Source organism: Nothobranchius furzeri, chromosome 11 (genome assembly GCF_043380555.1).
Source record: "Nothobranchius furzeri strain GRZ-AD chromosome 11, NfurGRZ-RIMD1, whole genome shotgun sequence".
Taxonomy (NCBI): domain Eukaryota; kingdom Metazoa; phylum Chordata; class Actinopteri; order Cyprinodontiformes; family Nothobranchiidae; genus Nothobranchius; species Nothobranchius furzeri.
The window spans coordinates 66313012-66334376 of record NC_091751.1 but is presented as its reverse complement, the minus strand read 5'-3'; the positions used below and the strand labels follow the sequence as shown (position 1 = coordinate 66334376).

Below are 21365 nucleotides of genomic sequence, written 5' to 3'. Positions count from 1 at the left end.
TCTTGAAGAGCTCTCATGTAACAATGCTCACATTAGAGCAGTTTTTACCTCTCTATACAGTCAGGTTCCAAATTCATTACATCGTTGGAGGGTAATGTTTCCTGACATCAGTAGCAATGCCTTTTCTGAGGTTCAGAATGTTTTGTCCCCAATAAAGTTAAAGAAATACACTTGAAAATCTTACATAGATATTATCCGTGTAATGAATTTATTAATAGATTTAAACCTGATGTGTCCCCTTTATGTTCCTTTTGCAAAACAGGTGTTGAGTCTCTTACTCATTTGTTTTATGGTTGTCCTTTAGTTGTACATTTTTGTAATCAATTGTATTCATTAGTTTGGGATTCTACGGAAGCGTATTACCAGGACCAGTATCTCGTAATCACGAGAAAGGTTCTCGTTAAAACGTGATATTAACATCGTTTTAACGACAAAGTTTCTCGATGTTTCGAGATACTTTCTTGTTAAAATTACAAACTTTCTCGTTAAAACGTGATTAACGACAAAGTTTCTCATTATTAAGAGAAACTTTCCTGTTAAAATTAACGTGATATAAATATGTTTTAATGAGAACATTTTTCGAAATAACGTGTTCCATAACTTGTAATAATGACATGAATAATAATGGTAAAACGGCGACATCTCGCGGGATGTTTGAGTCTCCTCAGGAAGAAATGGAGAGAGAAGAGATGGAGACTCCAATGGAACCACTTTTTGCCTTTTTAAGTCAACGTAACTTGTCTGAGGAATGTATTTCTGCAATGAGGAGAGACAAAGTAGGTGACACATTTTAGACGCTTAGCCGACCTGAAATTAGAATCGATTTAACACAGTTCTATGTTACTGAATGTATCTGCAGTGTGGTACCGTCTACTGGTAATAGTAACACCCAGTTTTAAATGACATTTACTTGAATTTTACTTGTATTTTACTCATCTAAGCCTAATGTGTTCATAACCTATGCTTGTTATAACGATTATTCATACGTTTATTCACATTTTATTGTGTGGCACAACAGAGCAGTAACTTCAGAACATTCTAAATTATGAAAATCTAAAAAATATATATATGTTTTTATGAATAAATGTAACATTTTAGTCTTCAGCTTCTCATATTTAGAAAAGGTAACTCCTGTCCGGTGTGCAGAAATGACAAAGCTCAAGAAGGAACACACACAGTAAAATAATATATTTATAGTTTTGCTCTTGGAGAATATATAATGTATCAAATTGTGCTATAAAGTTCAGAAAATATGTGTTTGGTTAAAACTGTCTATTTAGTTTTATTTTATTTAGAAATAATTTCAATTGTAAAGGAGTTAATTTACATGTAATCAATGGGACTGTTGGTTGGTAAAATGCAACAGATTTTATCCAGCTTGTTGGTTCTTTGCTCTAAAAAAAGGAAGTCCGGGTGGCCGGTCCGATACTTTGCTTAGCATGCGGTGAACTGCAGAGAACTCCAGTAAACTGCTGAGAACTGTTGAGAACAGAACTTAAGATGGCGTGGGGACTGGTTTTATTAATCTGGATATTTCGATTTCTGGTTCAATCAAAGTTGGCAGATTTATGAACACCACAGAGACTATGCCACGCTTCAGAAAGGAAGGTTCTGATTGGATCAGTGAAAGCAATGTGTCATGTGTTTACATTATGCGTAGTCAGAATGTCTAGTGCAGCTAGATTAAGGTAATATTACTTATTAAAGCATATTAATAATAACGTTGTTATTTCACAGATTGGTCAACATTATATTATTGACTAACACTTTGTTTGATTAGCTTTAATAAAAATAGAGTTCTTTGATTTATTAAAAGGAAAGAGTCCTTTATCTTCATTCTTCTCTTGAGCTGGAAAGGAAGCAGTTTAGAAGCAGATGCATGACCTTGAGGCAGTCTCATGCAGATTAGTACTGTGTCAGAGGCATCTGTGGAGAGAGGGTAAATAACCTTTGGTGGAATGGCGCCTCCGTCATGTTACACAATTTTATTGTGATTATGGACTGACGTGTCAGCTATTGCAAGTGTGGCAAGGTGGAGAAACAAGGGCCCGGGCGGGATTCGATCCCCAGACTCCCGGGTGAGAGTCATAGCAAATCTCAAAAAGGTAACAGATTACCCCTAAAGCTTATTTCTTTTCGCTAATCAATATCAAAGCCCTAAGTGGGAGACAACAGACCAGACGAAAGGCAGCTCTGCACTATTGTCCCCATTGGTGAGGAGCTCCAGCAGATCCTTTAAGCAATCTGCGGCTGATGAAAACCCGGCTCAGCTGGTGAGGGAGGAGCAAGGGTGAGCAACCAGGCCATAGTCTGCAGGCATGCTCCTCAGATGCAGCATTAATGAGAACACAAAAATGCACAGAAAATGAAAACACAACACAAAAAGGCTCCAGCCGTAACACGGACCAAGAAGAATCATATTCAACTCGTAAACACTCTAAAGCCTATTTAAGGAATAACAAGAAAGACAAGAAAGGTTGAGTTAGGATGGATACATGAAGGAAAGCAACAACACAAGAAAAATGGAGGAGGAACGAGGAGAGTGGATTTGCCAAAAGAAGCTAAATAAATCTGATATTTTAAGTGTTGCAAAGGAGCTGTTTTTACCAAATGGACAATGTAAAAAGGGAAAACTGGAAGATTTCACTTGTAATATTTTAGATTATCAAGAGGAAGACATTTTAGAAGAAGACATGACAGTAGGAGAACTTTATTCCCTGCTGAAAATGGGAATTTTAAGATTTCATCTTTGCACAAAGGAACGGAAAGAACTGACAATCACAGAACTCATCAACGTGCCGGATGAAAGAGTGGAGAACGATGAACCAGATTACAAAAACAACTTCTCAGAGTCATCTAACTCCTCTGAGGTTATGGTAGGACATTACACCGGAGAACCTCAGGCATGGCGACTTGCTGACACTCTGCCCCTTTCAGATGATGAAGGGGAATCTGTGAGTTTTAATCTACCATCAACTTCCCTGAACTTTGTGAGTCCTGTAAATCAGTCACTCTCCAACAACTCTGCACCATCTACATCTACTCCCACTGAGAATCCTGCATCTCCTGATATGGGCCCAGTATTTGTTTTGTCCAGTCTGTCAAATGATGAAGGAAACTTTGTGATTCTTGGTCAACCATCATCTGCCCATAACCTGGCAAATCCAAACAGTCAGCCTTTAACAATCAATACACTGCCATCTACTTCCAGTCTAACAGAGCAACCTACACATACATTTATGCTACCGGCTGCACCTAATGCCAGTTCTTCAGCTAGCGAAGCACACAGTAACACTGAGCTGTCTGGATTTGAAGTTGTTAATGTCAGAATTAAGCTTCATAGGACAAAGCTTATGGATGAACTAATCACACAGTTCAAAGATCCCAACTTGCTCACCTACCCTTTGAAATTTACTTTCATAGATGAGAAGGGAGCAGATGCTGATGGCATTTCCAGAGATGTCTATTCTGCTTTCTGGACAGAGTTTTTGGATTGTCTTGCTGAAGGGCAGGAGAGTTCCATTACTTACACCGAAGTGGCAGGAGGAAGAATGAAAATCAGTTGGACGCATTCTTGTTAAGGGTTTTCAGGATCATGGCTATTTTCCTTGCCGTCTTGCTCCAGCTTTCACAGCTTTCACATATTTATATCACGTTTTAACGAGAACATTTCTCGTTGTTACGAGATACTTTCTTGTTAAAATTAGAAACTTCCTCGTTTTAATGAGAAAATTTTTCGAAATAACGTGTTCTATAACTTGTAATAATGACATGAATGATGACGGAAAACGGCGACATCTCGCGGGATGTTTGAGTCTCGTCAGGACGAAACGGAGGGAGAAGAGATGGAGACTCCAATGGAACCACTTTTTGCCTTTTTAAGTCAACGTAACTTGTCTGAGGAATGTATTTCAGCAATGAGGAGAGTCAAAACGTGATATAAATCAAGTTTTAACGTGAAAGTTTCTAATCTCGTAATAACGAGAAACTTCGATTTATATCACGTTTTAACGAGAAAGTTTCTAATTTTAACAAGAAAGTATCTCGTAACAACGAGAAACTTTGTCGCTAAAACGATATTCATATCACGTTTTAACGAGAACAGTCCTCGTGATTACGAGATACTGGTCCTGAGTTTTTTCCCCACACTGACGGTAATACGTGTCAATAAAGATTGTTAAAAAAAGAGTGCACGGCTCAATTAAAAATACTTATAACTCAATGAAGTATTAACGGATTTACAAACGGTTTGCCTTATTACAAACCGTATGATACATAGACTTGACGCGGGATACTTACAGATGTTGAAATTACCGCCATTACTTTTGAAACATGACATAATTGTGAACAATGTGTCCCGGCTAAGCTATTTTGCGTGTTAGGTTGAGAGAGAGACCACAATCAATATTTTTATAGGGTTCGTATGGTTCAGCGAAACTAAGAAGTGTACGTTTGTCTAAATGGCTGTCTTGGTGGATGTTTTAGTGTTTATTAGCTGTTTAACTTGGCTTAGAGAAGACGAGGCTGCCGTGGCTGCGCCGCTTAGCTACAATGTTTTACCTCAGTGGAAGCGGAAGCTGAGGGTAAAATTGCCCTTGTTTTCCAGGCGGCTTACTTTGTTAAAAAAATGTTAAAAACTTACATTGAAGTTTATTAAAATAACGGAAATAGCTGGCTTAGTTTTTACAGAATTACATGTGAAACACAACAAGCATGCCTGACTTTTGTGCTGCCTATGGATGCAGAGCTCAGTGGCGTCAGCTCTGAGGAAGATCGCAGACACGATCAAAACTGTCAGCGAGGTAAAAAAAACCTTCCCTGTGTTTCAAAAAGAACCTAAAAAAGAAGAAAAACACAAAAGATGTTTGTAGTCTTTTGAAAAATGCTGGCTTATCAAATCCCCCTGATAAATAAATATAATGAATAAATTCCACACTTACTAATCATGATTACTTGTTTGCCTTTAGGTAGTCAAACTACAGTTCTCGTCTGATTTCTCACCTGACATCATGTTGTTCTATAGGCCTATGTAAAGTGTAAAGGCGACCACACTGTCCAGTTACATTGGTAATTGTAATTTCAGGATTTGTTGTGCGGCGAGCCATGACCAAGCTGTCCTGTGATGTCTGCCGTGCCAGCCTGGTGATGGATGCTGCATCTGCCTGTGATGACCAGAGCTACCATTTGCTGACTCTGAAGAACAACGGGGGTCTTGTGGTCCCATCTGAAGGTACTGTGAGGGTCATCAGAGCAGCAGAGTGGGCAATTCGCCAGGTTTCAGTGGGCAGACGATCACAGCCCATCAAACCACTGGAGGTCATCTACATTGTGCGCAAGATGATCGGGTCAGAAGATGTCTTTTTGCTTGGGGAGCACATCAGTGAGACACAGTACGGAATTGAGTCTCACTCTCGTACACTGTTGACATCTATTGTCTCCAGCCTGTTCTTTAAGCTGAGGATGCACCACATTGCAAGATTAGCAACTCTTAGCTTTCAGTGTGACAGCGTGAGACAGAAGCTCACAAAAGCTTCCCCTTTCAAAGGTCAGTAGGAAACCATAATGTGCTTTAGCATCTGTCTGTAGATCTGTTATTTTTATAATCAAAAACATGTTTAATCTGTAATAAACAAGTTTTTCATAACTGTCAGTCTGTCATTCATTTACTTTTTAATTTTTGAAGTGTTTATTTAGCCCTTTAACTCACAATTTTCCCAGTTTTCTCTTCTCAAACGTTCATTCTAAATGGGTTGCAGTCTGAAAGTGGAAATAAATATAAATTATTATAATAACTTGCCAAAGCAAGTATATATTAGGTTCATAATACTTGCAAACATTAAAGTCAAAGCAAATAAATATATTCTGTATTTGTCTTTTTATAAGATATATTCTCAGTCATTGCGTTGTTTTGCTTTTTTGTTTTTTGGACTGGGTGTTTTTAATTAAAAATTTTATTTATTGATTTTTTTTTTACTTTTTTCTGTAAATTAAATCAGGTATTTGAGTTTTATTTATAAGTTGATATAGTAAGTTATAAGGTATCTTGATACTTATATTTATAAGTTGACCTCAGTTTACAAACTACAGCTAGTTCATCAGAAGCAGATCTTGTTGATTTAGCAAGGTGGAGGAACCTGTACAGTCTATGGGAGGAACGAGGGCCCGGGTGGGATTCAATCCCCAGACTCCCGGGTTAGAGTCATGCGTGCTTACCAGTCAGCCAAAGGGACATCCCCTTGGCCAAGTAGCCAGGGCGCATGATCAATCGGGACACTATGACAGGACGCTCACACTGTCACATTGACATTAAAATGGTAAGTCTATGGGAAATTGACAGAATAGGGGAAAACGGCTGGAAAGTGGAGTGAAATAAGGGGAGTTTCCTGCCAAAACTGATAGATTTCATAGCCATGTCTCTAATGTTTCTAAAAAATCAAACCGGATGAAAAGCGATTGAAATTTGAGAAAGTTAAAGTAAAAACACCCAGTCCAAAAAACAAAACAACTCAAGAACGGTTGAAAATTGAGAAAGTTAGAGTTCGAGGTGGGTTAGAGTGGGGCAGTTGTCCGAAGTAATATGGCCGCCGCGTGCGGACGTCCATTGACGAACAGCGCGGGCGAGGCTACTGGACACGTGTCTGGATCATAATCTGGATCATAGATCTGGATGCATCAGTGGAGTCCACAGCGCCTCCAGTTCCCAGACTGCATCGCTTCCTGCGCGTCGGCCATATTGCTTTCCCCTAAACGCGCTGGCTACATCGGCCCGTACACACAACAGAAAATGTAAGTACAGAAACAATATTTCATGTAAGCTGTGGTATTTGTACGTTTATGTTTAAACACGTGCATCGGTTTTCCTTTATAGACGAGTTCATGTTTGTTAAAAATGAGGAATTCTTAAAAATGCGCGGAGCTTTTTTCGGAGGATTCGTGCGACTTCTCTTTGTTGTTGTTTTCTGTTAAAGCCAGAAATTACGTTTACTTCTGCACGTTGGTGGTTCGGTATTGTATGTAAACGGAACCGAACCACATCGTTTCCTCTCCTGTTTATTCTTAGTTACCTGCTGACAGCTGGGATGTTAAAATTCGAGTGTTTTCCCCTGTTTAACGTTAGAGAATAGCTATAGCAGCCAGCTAGCTTACCTGGGCTGTGCGCGCGTGCATGGTTCTGGATAAACCAGCGTAAATGGACCGGGTCTGATACTTCCACACCAGCATTTACCAGGACGTCACCCGGACTGTAGCTCATTTGTCTCCCTTTTTCTCCGCTGTGGTTTGTTTGTTGACACTGATTGATGGCTGCGGTGCAGAGAAGCTAAACGTAGAGGTCAGTGTCTGCTGTGGGTTTACGTTTGGACTTATTCTACCCAGGAGACTGTAGTAATTTGTCCACATAGTCATCGTGGAAAAATCGGCTTGTAGGACACTTGAATCGTCTTTATCTTGACTAGCTGTAGTTCTAAACCTGTCCTGACCTGAACTAAAGGGTTCTCTGCTGAGTCCAGATGTAGTTTGTGACCCTCGCAATCCTTTAGGACCACTGTCCTTCCTTCATATTCCAAATGCTTCTCTGTTCCTAAACACCTGATCTGAAGGCAGAACCTGGAGACGCTGAACGGGTAAGATAGATTCAGGTGTGTTTGAGGCAAAAAAAAAAACTGTTCCAGCTGAAACCGGTAAATAAGAATATGATGCAAGTCAATGTATGCCACTAATCCAGCTTAGACTGAAAAACCATCTAAAGGCTCAGGAACCCTTTGCATGTGTTCTGGATTCATTAGCATTTTAGAGTGTGACACTTTAGGTCTAGAATATTGAACCTTTCCACAATAGTCTAATTGTTTGAGATTATGAATTTTGGGGTTTTCATCAGCTGTAACACATAATCATCACAATTATGCTGAGGGTGGTGACAGAGAGACACATGTTGCACAAGATCAGGGCCGTCATGGACAGCACTTCTCACCCACTTCATGATGAGCTGGCCAATTGCAGAAGCATGTTTAGCTGGAGGACACTGCAAACTGTTAGATGCTCCGCTGATACCGAAAATTATTTCTGCCGGCTGCAATTCACACGTTAAATTCCACTGTTTAGTTTTATGCACCATCTTTTCTATATTTATTTTATTGTCTTGAGCCAACTACTCTTCTATATATAATTTCTATCGGGATTAATATATTATTCTGATAACAAATAAATTATGAAATATCTGGCTTTGTATATATCTATGTGTGTGAGTGTGTGTGTGTGTGTGTGTGTGTGTGTGGGGGGGGGGTTCTTGCTATATAAAGTTTTGTTTCTCCTTTCCAGTGTTACCATCATGACTCAGACGGTTCAGACCAATGGTGTTCAATCCCTCAGTAAGACCTGGGAGCTGAGTCTGTACGAACTACAGAGAACACCACAGGTAATGTCTCAGTAACATCAGTATGGCGGATATTGGAGGTAAACTGATAGTATACGGGTAGTACCTTGCTTGCCCAAATCTATTTGGGGATTAATGTGTTAAAAAGCTAATTGCAGGTTAAAAAAAATCTGATTCATATAAAACGCTAAACAAAAAATACTATTTGAAATGCTTATTGTGGATATTTTGTTGTAAATACATAACAACAGAGTTTTTCTAGTAAAAGTGGCCTTAGCAAAGTATCTGAAAAGGCTCTTTTTTTTTCTAAATCTGAACCTCTGACGTAACCAAGGGGAGTTAGAAGCTCGGTGCTTCCTCAGCTCAGTGTGGAGAGTGGCTAGTTTTAGGGTAGAGAGGTCATGTGATCCAGTCAGTGTGTGTGTTTACTAGTGTTGGATTGTGTTCCTTTTGATAAACTATTGTTTGTGAAGGCTGTACCAACTCCAGCCTGTCTGGACATCGAGTCCACGGGTTTCCAGATAAGAGAAACAACGCCTCTATCTCCGTGCCTGAGGGCGTTTTGTACAGCTGAAAGACGGACTTCTGTTGCCCACATCGGTCGGTACCGGGACAGGGAGGTCTGCGCTGGACTCCAGAGACTCGTGGTGGTGTTTAAAAAATTAAATGCGGATTTCTGGAGATCAGAACCAGGTCAGAACCGACCACAAGACGAGGAGCCGCTCAGCAGGCCAGTAGAGCTGGTTTCCGGGTCGGAACTGGATCAGAACCGCCGCAGACATCCAGGAAAGGATCCAGCTCACAGAAGCCCGCAGGAGTTCCAGAACCGGATGACAGGCATCTCTCTCCCTCTCACTAAGAGCTAAACTACGTTACATGAACGGATATTAACGAGTATGAGACAGCTGACAGACGCTCATTAGTATTAGTATTGAATTAACTGAGCCGTACTACTTTAACTGTGTGGTACACGATAGTAATCTGTACAACACCGTGATGTTAGCACACGCGTTTAAGCTAGCATCGTTAACTCACCTGCTGCTCCCCCGCTGCTTCTCCTCAATCTCTCTGATTTGGCCAATGGTTTCTCCCTCTGGTTCGTCTCTGCTCTCTGGGGCGAGCAGCAAACTCATAACTTTATGGTTTTGGTCCTTCAGAAGTCAAATTATAATCATTTAAAGTTTCCTCTGTGTCGGAGCCGCATTAGAATCCGTATTTTTCTCTGGATTAAGCTAACAGGACTCCCTCAGCTGACGTCGCATGGTTCGGCCCAAAAAAAAAACCCCAACTTTTTTCTCACAAAAATGATTCTAAAAGCCTAAATAATTTATGTTTGTATAAAAAAGTATTTAAAACGAGTTTCTATTATGTCTCTCTAAACATTGGTTCATGGGAGTCTCTTAACCTGCAATTTGCTCTTTAATGCATCCTCAGCACAATGGGTGGTGCAAGAACACATCTGGGAACTTTGATCATGGTTGCCATGATACTTACTTAGGATTTGGACAGTACTTGATTTACGCCGATGACGTTTTACGAGCACACAAGTTCAGAAAAGTACTTATATTGAGAAATGGCCGATGATTATCTTGATGTGATGATGTCATGCGTGCTAACTTTTGATCTGCATTAACTGTCCAAACTGTTACCTCCTAAAACCATAGAAACTATTCATTATACTACAGGTATTCTCTCTCTTTTCTCCTCTCGCGTCTCTGTGGCTGAGTTTGCTCTTTACAGCACAGCGTGCACCCTGGAAGGAGTCCGTTTGGGCTGGAAGCACATAAACCAGACCCATTCATGTGTATGTGGTGTTCAGACAGCAGCCGTGTTATCCTACATGCAGTTACGATTATTGTGAAGGACAGTGTCCATGACCAGTGTGAGACGATGCCATCTCCATTAGTGTTCACTGTTAATTAGCCCTAATAGGTCTAATAGGTGTCTCCTGTATTTAGTGAAATTATTTGCACAAGAGAAGGTGATCCTTTTTTCACATAAGCACCTTCCAGCTGGGCTTGATTCATTTTTATCAGTTACGATTTGAGTTTTGAACAATCATAAAAACAAAATGAATGGATTATTTGCTCCACCCTCGTGTTTTACTCTCGCTGCTCCGAGCTGCAAATCAAGCTCACTCATTTTTTTGCTGTATTTTAAACATTTTGAGACCCTCTTCGTGCCTTTTTTTCCCCCCAAATGTACCTAGCAAACAATCTAGTGACGTTTCTGGTAGCCTGGACAACTTTCTGTAGACCTTTGTCATCGATATTCCAGCAAACCAGCAAAACACCGGACCGTCGTTCTGGACATTAAGAAAGGGAATCATATGCATGATCGCTGACATCGACTGACTAATCAAAACCCTGTTCAGTGGAGCTCACTTGCTTACAAAACCAGCTGTTTACAGCGAGCCACATCTGGAGTGGATACTTATTTGATCAGGGCTGCCAAGCCTTCACGCTGTCTCATGCCACACCTCCCATTTCTCGGGTTGGTAAATAACAACAGTTCATCTATCTGAGCGACACGTTGGATCGTGCTGCTGCACACACCCCTGCGACGCCTCTGCACAGGACTACACAATTATTATGCAGCAGGTTGTGGAAGCTCACTGTGACATAGATGTTTATGTTTTGGTCTTTATTTTTATATTCCTAATCTTTGCACCGTAGATCTGTTTTGTGCCGGTAGATGGAGTGTTTGTGTCGTTAAGGATTGTGTTAAATAATCCAGATCTCCATTTCAGTCCAAATAATTATCATAATTTTAGCCATAATCAAGCAGCTCTACCTTCTAGGGCTCTGCAACCCCCCAAGGCACTTTACAACACAACCAGTCATTTACACATTCACACACAAATTTTCACGCTGGTGGGGATGAGCTACACAGCTGCCCTGGGGCGCACTGACAGAGGCGAGACTACCGTACACAGGCATCTCCCTCCGACCACCACCAGCAGGCAATGTGGGTTAAGTGTCTCGCCCAAGGACACGACGACTGCAACAGATGGGGCTTGAACCTGCAACCCTCCAGTTAGGGGGTGGGCACTTGGCTCCTTTTCCACCATTGCCCAGAACAAAGGCGTCTTTACCTTTGACCTTTAGGACATCCGTACAACAGTTTGCAAATGTTTCGTCATCGACCTACATCGTGTGTGTGTGTGTGTGTGTGTGTGTGTGTGTGTTACAGGAGGCTATAACGGATGGATTAGAGATAGCTGTGTCTCCCCGGTCCTTGCACAGTGAACTTATGTGTCCCATCTGTCTGGACATGCTGAAGAACACGATGACTACCAAAGAATGTCTGCACCGTTTCTGTGCTGATTGCATCATCACAGCTTTGAGATCCGGGTGAGTTTTCTTCATGCAGAAGCCGGTAGCTCCAGGTTCACATTGCCGCTGTAGAGATCATCAGATCTCCTGTCAGACCTTCTTTAGGAGACACGAAAGGCTTCTGTCATTCTGATGTTACTCTGGGGCGTCGTTCAGACTAATTCACGTTGGCACATATAATCCGTCCCTCGTTTACTCGTCACATAATCTGAATTTGTTTAGGAAGAAATGTCACCATCAGCAGAAATACTTCCAGCTTTCAAACAGTCACCCAGTGAACGCATGAAGGTGTGAAAGTCACCTCACGAAAGAAAACCTGTCACTTATGGTTCAAGCTCCAACTGCATTGGAACCCATGATGCCGTCGTCGTCTTCCTCCGCTTATCCGGGTCGCGGGGGCAGCATCCCAACTAGGGAGCTCCAGACCGTCCTCTCCCCGGCCACCTCCACCAGCTCCTCCGGCAGGACCCCAAGGCGTTCCTGGACCAGATTGGAGATGTAACCTCTCCAACGTGTCCTGGGTCGACCCGGGGGCCTTCTGCCAGCAGGACATGCCCGAAACACCTCCCCGGGGAGGCGTCCAGGAGGCTTCCTGACCAGATGCCCAAACCACCTCAACTGACTGCTTTCGATCCGGAGGAGCAGCGGTTCTACTCCGAGTCCCTCCCGAATGTCCGAGCTCCTCACCCTATCTCTAAGGCTGAGCCCGGCCACCCTACGGAGGAAACTCATTTCGGCCGCTTGTATCCGCGATCTCGTTCTTTCGGTCATTACCCAAAGCTCATGACCATAGGTGAGGATTGGGACGTAGATCGACCGGTAAATCGAGAGCCTGGCTTTCTGGCTCAGCTCCCTCTTCCCCACGACAGATCGGCTCAGCGTCCGCATCACTGCAGACGCCGAACCAATCCGCCTGTCGATCTCCCGATCCCTCCTACCCTCACTCGTGAACAAGACCCTGAGATACTTCAACTCCTCCACTTGAGGTAGGACCTCTCCCCCGACGCGGAGTTGGCAAGCCACCCTTTTCCGGTCGAGAACCATGGTCTCAGATTTGGAGGTGCTGATGATGCCAACAATATATTATTGTAATAAGTTATAAAAGCTAGCCTCTTTTTGGGAAACTGACACCAGTGGTTTGGGGATAATATTTCTAATAGTGTCTCTTCTCCCTGCAGTAATAAAGAGTGTCCGACCTGTCGTAAGAAGCTCGTTTCTAAGAGGTCACTGCGTCCAGATCCAAATTTTGATGCCCTGATTAGTAAGTAACCACCGAAAACCGCCAGTTTTAACGTTAGCGAACACTCACAGTGTTGGGCTGTGGTGCAGCTGTGTTTCAGCTGTGTTTTTTTGGGACTATGCTGATTTATAAGTATTTAATCTGTAAAGATTATGCTATCATGTGCCAGTTTAGGAGGGAAAACCTGCAAGTTACACATCAAACATGTTTAAAACCTCACAGCATGTTTTTGGATGTTTGGCGAGTGGTGATGATGTCACCGACCCATGGAGCTATCAAAAACCTCTGATCTCTTATTCTTAACATTTTTACTGCATGTGAAACGGACATCAAAGCATTCTTAGTTTTTATTTTTATTTTTTAGCAGCCCGTTGCTCGTGGCCCTGAACGCAGCTTCAGTCGTTTCCATGCCTTCTGTGTGGAAATCGCAGAGGAATGTTTCTGTAGAGTTAACTTCTGACTTTCAGGTAAGATTTATCCCAGTCGTGATGAGTACGAAGCCCACCAGGAGAGAGTTTTGGCTCGCATCAGCAAACACAACAATCAGCAGGCCTTGTCCCACAGTATAGAGGAGGGGCTGAAGATACAGGCCATGACCAGGTGAGCACACCGACGCCACAGCGACGTCGCTGAAAACCCTCAGCTGGCTGAACTAGACCTGCTTCCCTTGTCAGACTGCAGCGTGGGAAGAGACACACCATCGAGAATGGCAGCGGGGCAGAGGACAACGGAGACTCCTCCCACTGCAGCAATGCGTCCGTCCACAGTAACCAGGTGTGTCCCGGTGCCGTCACTGGCATGCTGTTACCGCTGGGTCAAAGGTCATCATATCCTGGACTTTAGATGCTTGTGTTTTGGCTCCCTAGGAGGCAGGTCCCAGCATCAAACGCACAAAGACAAGTGATGACAGCGGTTTGGACATGGACAACACCGCTGAGAACGGGGGTGCAGACTCGGTGATCGATGGAGGTGCCAGTGAAATAGAGCTGGTGTTTAGACCTCATCCCACCCTGATGGAGAAGGACGACGGTCACAACAGGTACAGGAGACACGCCATGCTTACAGCCCGTTTACGTCAGTTTGGCGCAGCCAGGTTTAGTTTAAGCAGCCGTCTCAGGCACGTAGATGTCTCCGAGCATGTGGGCGGGGCTAGAGAGGAGCTGATAGGACCATGGTGTCCCTCCTAAAGCCTAGATTTATACTTCTCTGTTTGCGTTGGAATGGCCACACGCAACGCCATTATCTGTCCTTGTGAGTCTGCTGGAGAGCCCTCGCAAGGACGGACTGAGTGGAGCTCTCTTTTCTAAACGTCTGTTCATCGAGACGGAGAACGCAAGATTGTGATGGACGCCGCTGTAAACGTGGGTTTAGCGGTGGCGAGCTCATGAAGAGGATGAGGGACAAATTTGTCTGTTAATTCATTCACTGCTTTTTTTACTGTGGGCATCAGAACGAGCCCCCGCACCGTGAGAACAAACATCTCAGCTCTAAAGCCGATCATCCACATACGTCACATGTCACGTGACCAGGAAGTAGAAAATCCTTGTGTTAGGAGATCGTTTTGGGCAGCTGCTGTCAAAAAAGTGAGGAGCGAACCAGAAAAGCTTCTGCCGGTCACAATTCAACAACGGATTATGAAAGAACGGATAACACTCGAAACACATGGATTCTTCCTGATGTAAGAAGTGAGTGTTCGCTTTGTTTTGGTTGTTTTGGCGTTGACATCATCCTAGCGCACAACGTTCTGTGAGTCTTAAAAAAAACAGTGAAAACGCTGGCAGTGAATGAGTTAAAAAGTCTCTTAAATACAAAAACGCAGTATAAACACACTATTGGATACATGACAGGATACCACAGAGCAGCGCTACGCCCTCTGTAGTCCGGGCGGGGAATTGCTTTGCAACACTCCCCAGGCGGCGGAGACGTATGAGGGCAAAACGTCTCCGTCCATGCGTGAGCTGGCAGGGAGACACAACTAGACTCAGAGCTGACTTAACCCAGGATGTACAGAGCTGTTTCAGGCTGAGTAGTGCCCTTCAAAAACTAGGGCTGAACGATTTTGGAAAATAATCTAATTGCGATTTTTTTCTCTTCAATATTGCAATCGCGATTTAATTCAGGATTATTTTCTCAAGGGGCTTTTCTCATTTTTCAACTAATGGAAGCAAAAAAAAAAGTCTATGTAACTTGTACTGAATATAAACAAGTTTATATATCTACATATTTATCTACATGTCCTATCAACAAGTTTATTTGTCTACATAAACACAAATTTAGTATTTTAAGGTGCAATGCTTTGCAGCCAGGAGCACATCCTTTGAAGGACCATAGGTATTAGCATCAATTGTGAAAACTGATTTGCAGGAAGTGTGTCCCGTTAATTGAAGTATTTTGATTTGAGAGTTTTTGACGTTTTGTCCGTGCAGAGTTTCCGTAGTTCAATTTCATTCATAGCTGCTAGCCAGTGGAGTTAGTCTCTTGCAGTTTTCTAGCTTTACTAAAATATCTGTCTGTACTTACTTGATTGTTTTTACTTTTATTAGACTCCAAATGTGATAATTTGGCACGTTCCTAATTCGTAATTTGTAAGAATGTAATCAGCGGCATTAGCATTCCTATGGGTTTTTCAATGTATATTAGCATTGTGCTAACCACTCACTGCCAGTCAAATTGCAGCCTTTGCGATTAGAAAATCTCCTTTTGTCAGATCGCAATTTAATTGCATATGCAATTAATCGTTCAGCCCTATCGAAAACCACCCTTACCCATCCCGAGATTCGAGCTGGCCCGAGCGTAAATGTGGCTAAAAGGCTGTTTGTTAGGAAACCGTGACCGGAGAGATGATCAGGTCTGCCACTGATATTAACATTGTCCCACAGATTGGATCAGAACGTCTCATCATTTCTCAGCTTTAGATGATAACGGTTCAAGTCTCCCACGTCAAAGATGGAGGATTGTTGACATCACAGACATCACCTGTCTGAAGAGAACATTAGAATTGGTCACGATCTCACCTTTGTTCATTTTCCTGCCCGTTGTCGTCATTTTCCTATTGCAGTGTTGAGTTTGTTCCTCGCTACATTAAGACATCTGGCAACGCGACGGTGGACCACCTGTCTAAATACCTGGCTGTCCGACTGGCTCTGGAAGAACTGAGAAGAAACGTGGAGGCCAATCCCGTTAATGTGGAGGCAGCGTCAGAGAAACAGTATACCATCTACATCCCTACTGCTGGAAACCAGTTCACTGTGAGTACCATCTACCACCTGTGTCACCGCTACAGACCTGCCAACCTGTACACATTTTGTGTAGCAAGTACACAGTTTGCCGTGAGTGGGTGTGTCGGTGTGACCGGACCGGCATGGCCGTCGCACCCATGGGGGATTTAACACCCACACCTTTTCTAATGAGCTGGTTAAACACCCACACTTTACCGCAGTTTAGTTCAAAAGCTTTAACATCAGTCTGGTCTCTCCTCCATATTTATTATTTATTTGTCCATCCATCCATTTTTTCGCTTATACGGAGTTGGGTCGCGGGGGCAGCAGCCTAAGTCGAGAGGCCCAGATTTCCCTCTCCCCAGCTACTTCCGGGGGAATCCCAAGGCGTTCCCTGGCTAGGTGAGAGACAACGTCCCTCCAGCGTGTCCTGGGTCTACCTTTGGGTCTCCTCCCGGTTGGAAGTGCTCAGAAAACCTCACCAGGGAGGCGTCATCCTGACCAGATGTCCGAGCCACCTCAACTGGCTCCTCTCAATGTTGAGGAGCAGCGGATCTACCCTAAGCCCCTCCCAGATGACCAAGCTTCTCACCCTATCTGTAAGGGAGAGCCCAGCCACTCTGCTAAGAAAACTCATTTCGGCCGCTTGTATCCACAATCTCGTTCTTTCGGTCTCTACCCAAAGCTCATGACCATAGGTGAGGGCAGGAACGTAGATCGACCGGTAAATCGAGAGCTTCGCCTTCTGACTCAGCTCTCTCTTCACCACGACAGACCGGTACAACGCCCGCATCACTGCAGATGCAGCACCTATCCGCCTATCGATCTCACGCTCCAGCTTTCCCTCACTCGTGAACACATTTTATTCCTGGTGTTAATATTGGTCACCCATGAAATAAAACATTTTATAATTAGAGCAGATTAAAGATGCAGGAAGTGGAAAAATTAGTTGGAAAGGATCTTTCCAAATTGGAAAGTAAAAAGGGAACCAACTTCAGTTTTGTACTACTCAAACAACAACAATAAATGAATAAAGTAAAACAGGAAGAACAGAGGTAGCAACCTAGCTACAACCAGAGTTAACTGTGCACAACACCAGAGCTTCTGAGTCAGAGGGGGGGATGGGGGGGCTTGGGGAGAAATTATGACACGTCTCTAAATAAAGTAAAATTTTCCAGTGCAGATTGGAGACAACCCATAGAAGCACTGATTTATCTCATTTCAGAGAAAAATAGAACAGGTTAGATGCACCTAATAAATAAAATCACTAACAAACTCAAGAATCTTTCTTTGCTTCACTGTTCTGGTGCTGAGAACATCACTAATGCGGATCAAAGGAGATAGACAGATGAATGCACCTCTTATTTATTATTTGGAGACTACATTTACTGCAGCTGGCAGAGGCAGAGATATTTTCTATTGATACACGAATTTACAGAATCATTTTAAATGTTAATAGGGGAAGACTGCAGGAGGGAGCGGTAAAATACAGGGGGTCCCCAGCAAAAACAAGAAACTACGAGTCTGATGAAACCCGCTGGTTTTCCATCAGGCAGTCACGGGGCAGCTCCAACGACCCAGTGGCTGTGCTGGGTCAATGTTATCGAGCTCAGTCCGGCTCGGCAGAGGGTGAACGAGCCGGGGCGACGTCGTGCTCGGCTTAAGAAGAGGTGTTATTTCCCCGCTTCAGAAGAAACGTCCAACGTGTTTTTACGCTTTCTCCGAGACATGTCACGTCGCTAAGTTGTTAGCGCAGCGCGCTAACTCGTCAATAGTGCAGTGTAGCCTGCTGGAGGTTTTAAGGGTTCAGATGAAACACTCGACCTCTCAGGCTGCTCATGCATCGATCTTAAGTTGTCGCTGTTGCGCTCACGCCGTAATACAGTATTAGATGCGGTTAAAGTCAGACATGAAAAAATAAATAAATTTTACATGAATAAGTGATGCTTAGCCTGGTGGGGGGAGGAAAACCTGGCCTAGTAAGCACTGGAGGAAACCCTGTCAAGATCGTCAACACTCATTTATCTTAATGCTACTGAAACATGTAAACCACAAAGCATTATATCCACTGCTACCTTTCTAATTTTAAACTCCGTAACTTAAGCTGTAACTGCACCTTGCCCTGCCTGCTCCTCCTTGCTGCCCGCCGGCTGTGATCACAAGCGACAACATAGTAGTTCCCGCTGCTTCTTCGAGAAACAGCTAAAAAAAAAAAAACTTGGGATCTTGTAGGCGTGGCGGTGGGATTTCAGCCGTGGCGGCCAGCCTCGGCTACGCCTATGTAAGGGAAACCCTGAAGTAGCTTTGCATCACTAGCAGTGTGTGAATGTGAGTGTGTGTGAAAGCGTCTTTGGGGGTCTTGAAAAGCGCTATATAAGTTCAATGCATTATTATTATTATTTCCGCGGAGCTAGCTCTGTGGTCACGTGGGTCTGATGCTCATTAATTATACAGAATTTTAGGCTTTTAATACACTTAAACAGAAGAGTGAGACAAAAATTCACCCCCCTCAGAGTTGTCATGATTGTAAACTAGATCATTTAAACCAAAAACATGTTTTGGTACCAGGCTGTAAACATGTTTATTTCTGCTGTGAAATTGGTATTTTTAACATGGGAGTCAATGAGGATTTGCTCGCTTCTGACACCAGCCCCTAGTGGATGAGGGTGGAACTGCAATTTTTGGTACTTCCGGGTTGAGACCAATTTCTGAGCCAATAAACCCTCTCCTTGGGCTCTCCGTATATTTAATTTTTATACAAACGACACTTTCGTCACTTTATTCACTTACTCAGTGATTTTTGCATATTTTACTGATTTTATCCATCTTGCTGCTTTATTACTTTCTTATTGCCTATTTATTCAGTGTTCGAATGTCCAACGTCATGCTGCTCTGCTGTTATGTTTTTTAATTGCCCCTCGGGGGTAAATGAAGTTTTTCTGATTCAGATTGTGATTCTGAACAAAACGCCACACAAGTGGTACTCCAAAATATTGACAAGGTTTGCAGGTCTGCCGCTAGCATCACACAGTAGTTTATAAATGTGTTGATTCTGGGTTTTCCAGCTGTTTAACCGCCATTCCTCAGATAAAAACAGCAGTTTGTTCAGGTCAGCGTAGATGACATCATTACTAACTAATCCTATCACTATAATCTGATTTTAGTTAGGAGCTGAAGCTACCAGTTGCAACCAGTAACTCCTTTGTGAAACATTAACTGGTTTCTGGATTGCTCAGCAGCTGAACGGCAGCAGCCTGCAGCGCCTCCTGCTGGAGCAACAGGACATTTTTACCAGATTAAAGCTGTATAAAAATCACGTTTCAAATAACTGCTGTGATATTTTAGTGTTGTTTAGTCGACTCCTTCAGCCTAGCTGTTAGCTCATCCATCTGGTTAGAATGAACCATGTCCTCTCCTCTCTGTCACCTAAAAGCATCCCGCTGACATGCACAGGTCGTTGTGATTACTGTTAAATGTTCCCACCCTGTGAGCGGGTTTGGAATGCGGCCCGGGTCCGGTTGGTGTCCGGCTGATGGGGCCGGCACCTTTACATTTTATTTAGCTATAAAAGAAAGAGACAGTCTAGTGTTTTTTGTGTTTTCGATTAGTTTAAGAAACAAAAACTACATTCAAAGTTAGACTTAAAAATATAAGTACCAAAAGCTCGATATTAAGTATGCGTATAAAAGCAGAGCTTTGCAGCTCTTTAACAGACATCTTAGTGAATTTTAGCATCGGGGAATGATTTTTTAATTGCGGTACCTACTGAATGTTTTCAGCCGGTACTAAAGTAATACCGGGTTTCGGTACCTAGTCCCAGCAGCAGGGTCCACTTGGACTCCAAGACGGTAAACTCTCCTTTAGTTTGTGTTGTAAACAAAAGCTCCAGGCAGAGAAATAAATCGTCTTTAATCAGACACATCCAGGCCAGAGGTGAGCCAACATGCCTGGACTGTCTCAGGTCAAAGGTTGGAGCGATAGGGAATCAGGAGGATCTCCACACGACTCCAGGGATCCAACAAATGATGTGAAGCGGTTAATCATTAGAACCAGTCTGACCTGTTCGTGTGTGTTCACAGGTTCTGAACGGGTCCTTCTCCCTGGAGCTGGTCAGTGAAAAGTACTGGAAGGTCAACAAACCCATGGAGCTCTACTTCGCCCCCACTAAAGAACACAAGTAAACACAAGCAAACGTCAGTTCATACATACGTGATGCATACATGTACACACTCAGCAGCTGGACATGAACTGATGGACTTGGCTACACAAGAGAAGAAGAATGTGCGTCTGATGAAGATCAGGAGGTTTGACGACGGCCTCTGATGAAAACGAACTATTATGTGTCTTTCTCTAGACAGTAGCAGACAGAATGCACCTCGTGCCCGTGTAGAGCCTCTCCTGAAACCGGGTACACCCACCCATCGTTTCAACCAGCTGTTTTCCAGGTTTATAAAAAAATAAAAACAAAAATAAAAACCTGTTATGGTTTTGTTCTCAGCAAAAGCCCTTCTGTGTTGTGATGCTTACGGTGTGTCTGAACATGGTATCCCTGCATGTCGCTGTGTGGTAAAGACCATCTTTGTCTGAACAGTCCAGGATCTGGAGGATGTGTTTAAACGGGAATGCTGCTGTGATGCAGGAAGACGAAAGGAACACAAAACTCCAGATTCGTGTTTTCTGACCCGACTCGGCTGGAGGATGTGTCTGAGCTGCACGGGAGGATCGAACCTTTAAGACTGAATAAGGACGCTTCTGCTTCCTCGTGAAGTCCATCAGACATCTGTTACAGGAAATTTGAACCTGAATCCAAATTCTGGGCTTGTTTAGCTGGAAATCCCTCTGTCATATGAATGTTTAACATTGATATGATTCAACACAATAATTGAGATGTACATAACACGACCCATCATGTTGTTGGTAATGATTAGGTTCTGAGACGGTTTCTATTATTTGTCTGAGTTAGGTGTCCTCTCTGTTGCCTGTAGAAATGTAACATCTGTGGCTGCTCTCACTTCTCATTCTTTTATAAATGTTTTTGTAATACCGAGAGGACGTCGTGTACGTTTTTTATTCACAAGGAGGTCACATTTTCAGACGCACCTCCATAAACCAGTTAACCAGGAGTAGAATCGGCATGTTTGACGTGTGTTTCTTAAACAGGATAAGTTAATCACTCATTTAGGAAAATCTTTGTAGAATGG

At 43.1% G+C, this 21365-nt stretch overlaps 1 protein-coding gene across 2 annotated transcripts; it reads left to right on the top strand.

Moving 5' to 3' along the window:
* The first annotated feature begins 6523 nt into the window (after nucleotides 1-6523).
* On the top strand, nucleotides 6524-21213 carry rnf2 (ring finger protein 2). Of its 2 annotated transcripts, none has more exons than XM_015974296.3 (9): nucleotides 6524-6786; nucleotides 8317-8413; nucleotides 11564-11724; nucleotides 12885-12967; nucleotides 13414-13546; nucleotides 13621-13720; nucleotides 13813-13985; nucleotides 16005-16194; nucleotides 20244-21213. In XM_015974296.3, exons 1-9 carry the CDS (start codon nucleotides 6668-6670, stop codon nucleotides 20343-20345), a joined length of 1158 nt encoding a protein of 385 aa, XP_015829782.2. In that variant the 5' UTR covers nucleotides 6524-6667; the 3' UTR covers nucleotides 20346-21213. The 2 variants fall into 2 exon arrangements, with proteins under 2 accessions (XP_015829782.2, XP_054601299.1); XM_054745324.2 differs by lacking the exon at nucleotides 6524-6786 and adding an exon at nucleotides 7599-7622.
* Nucleotides 21214-21365: the final 152 nt, after the last annotated feature.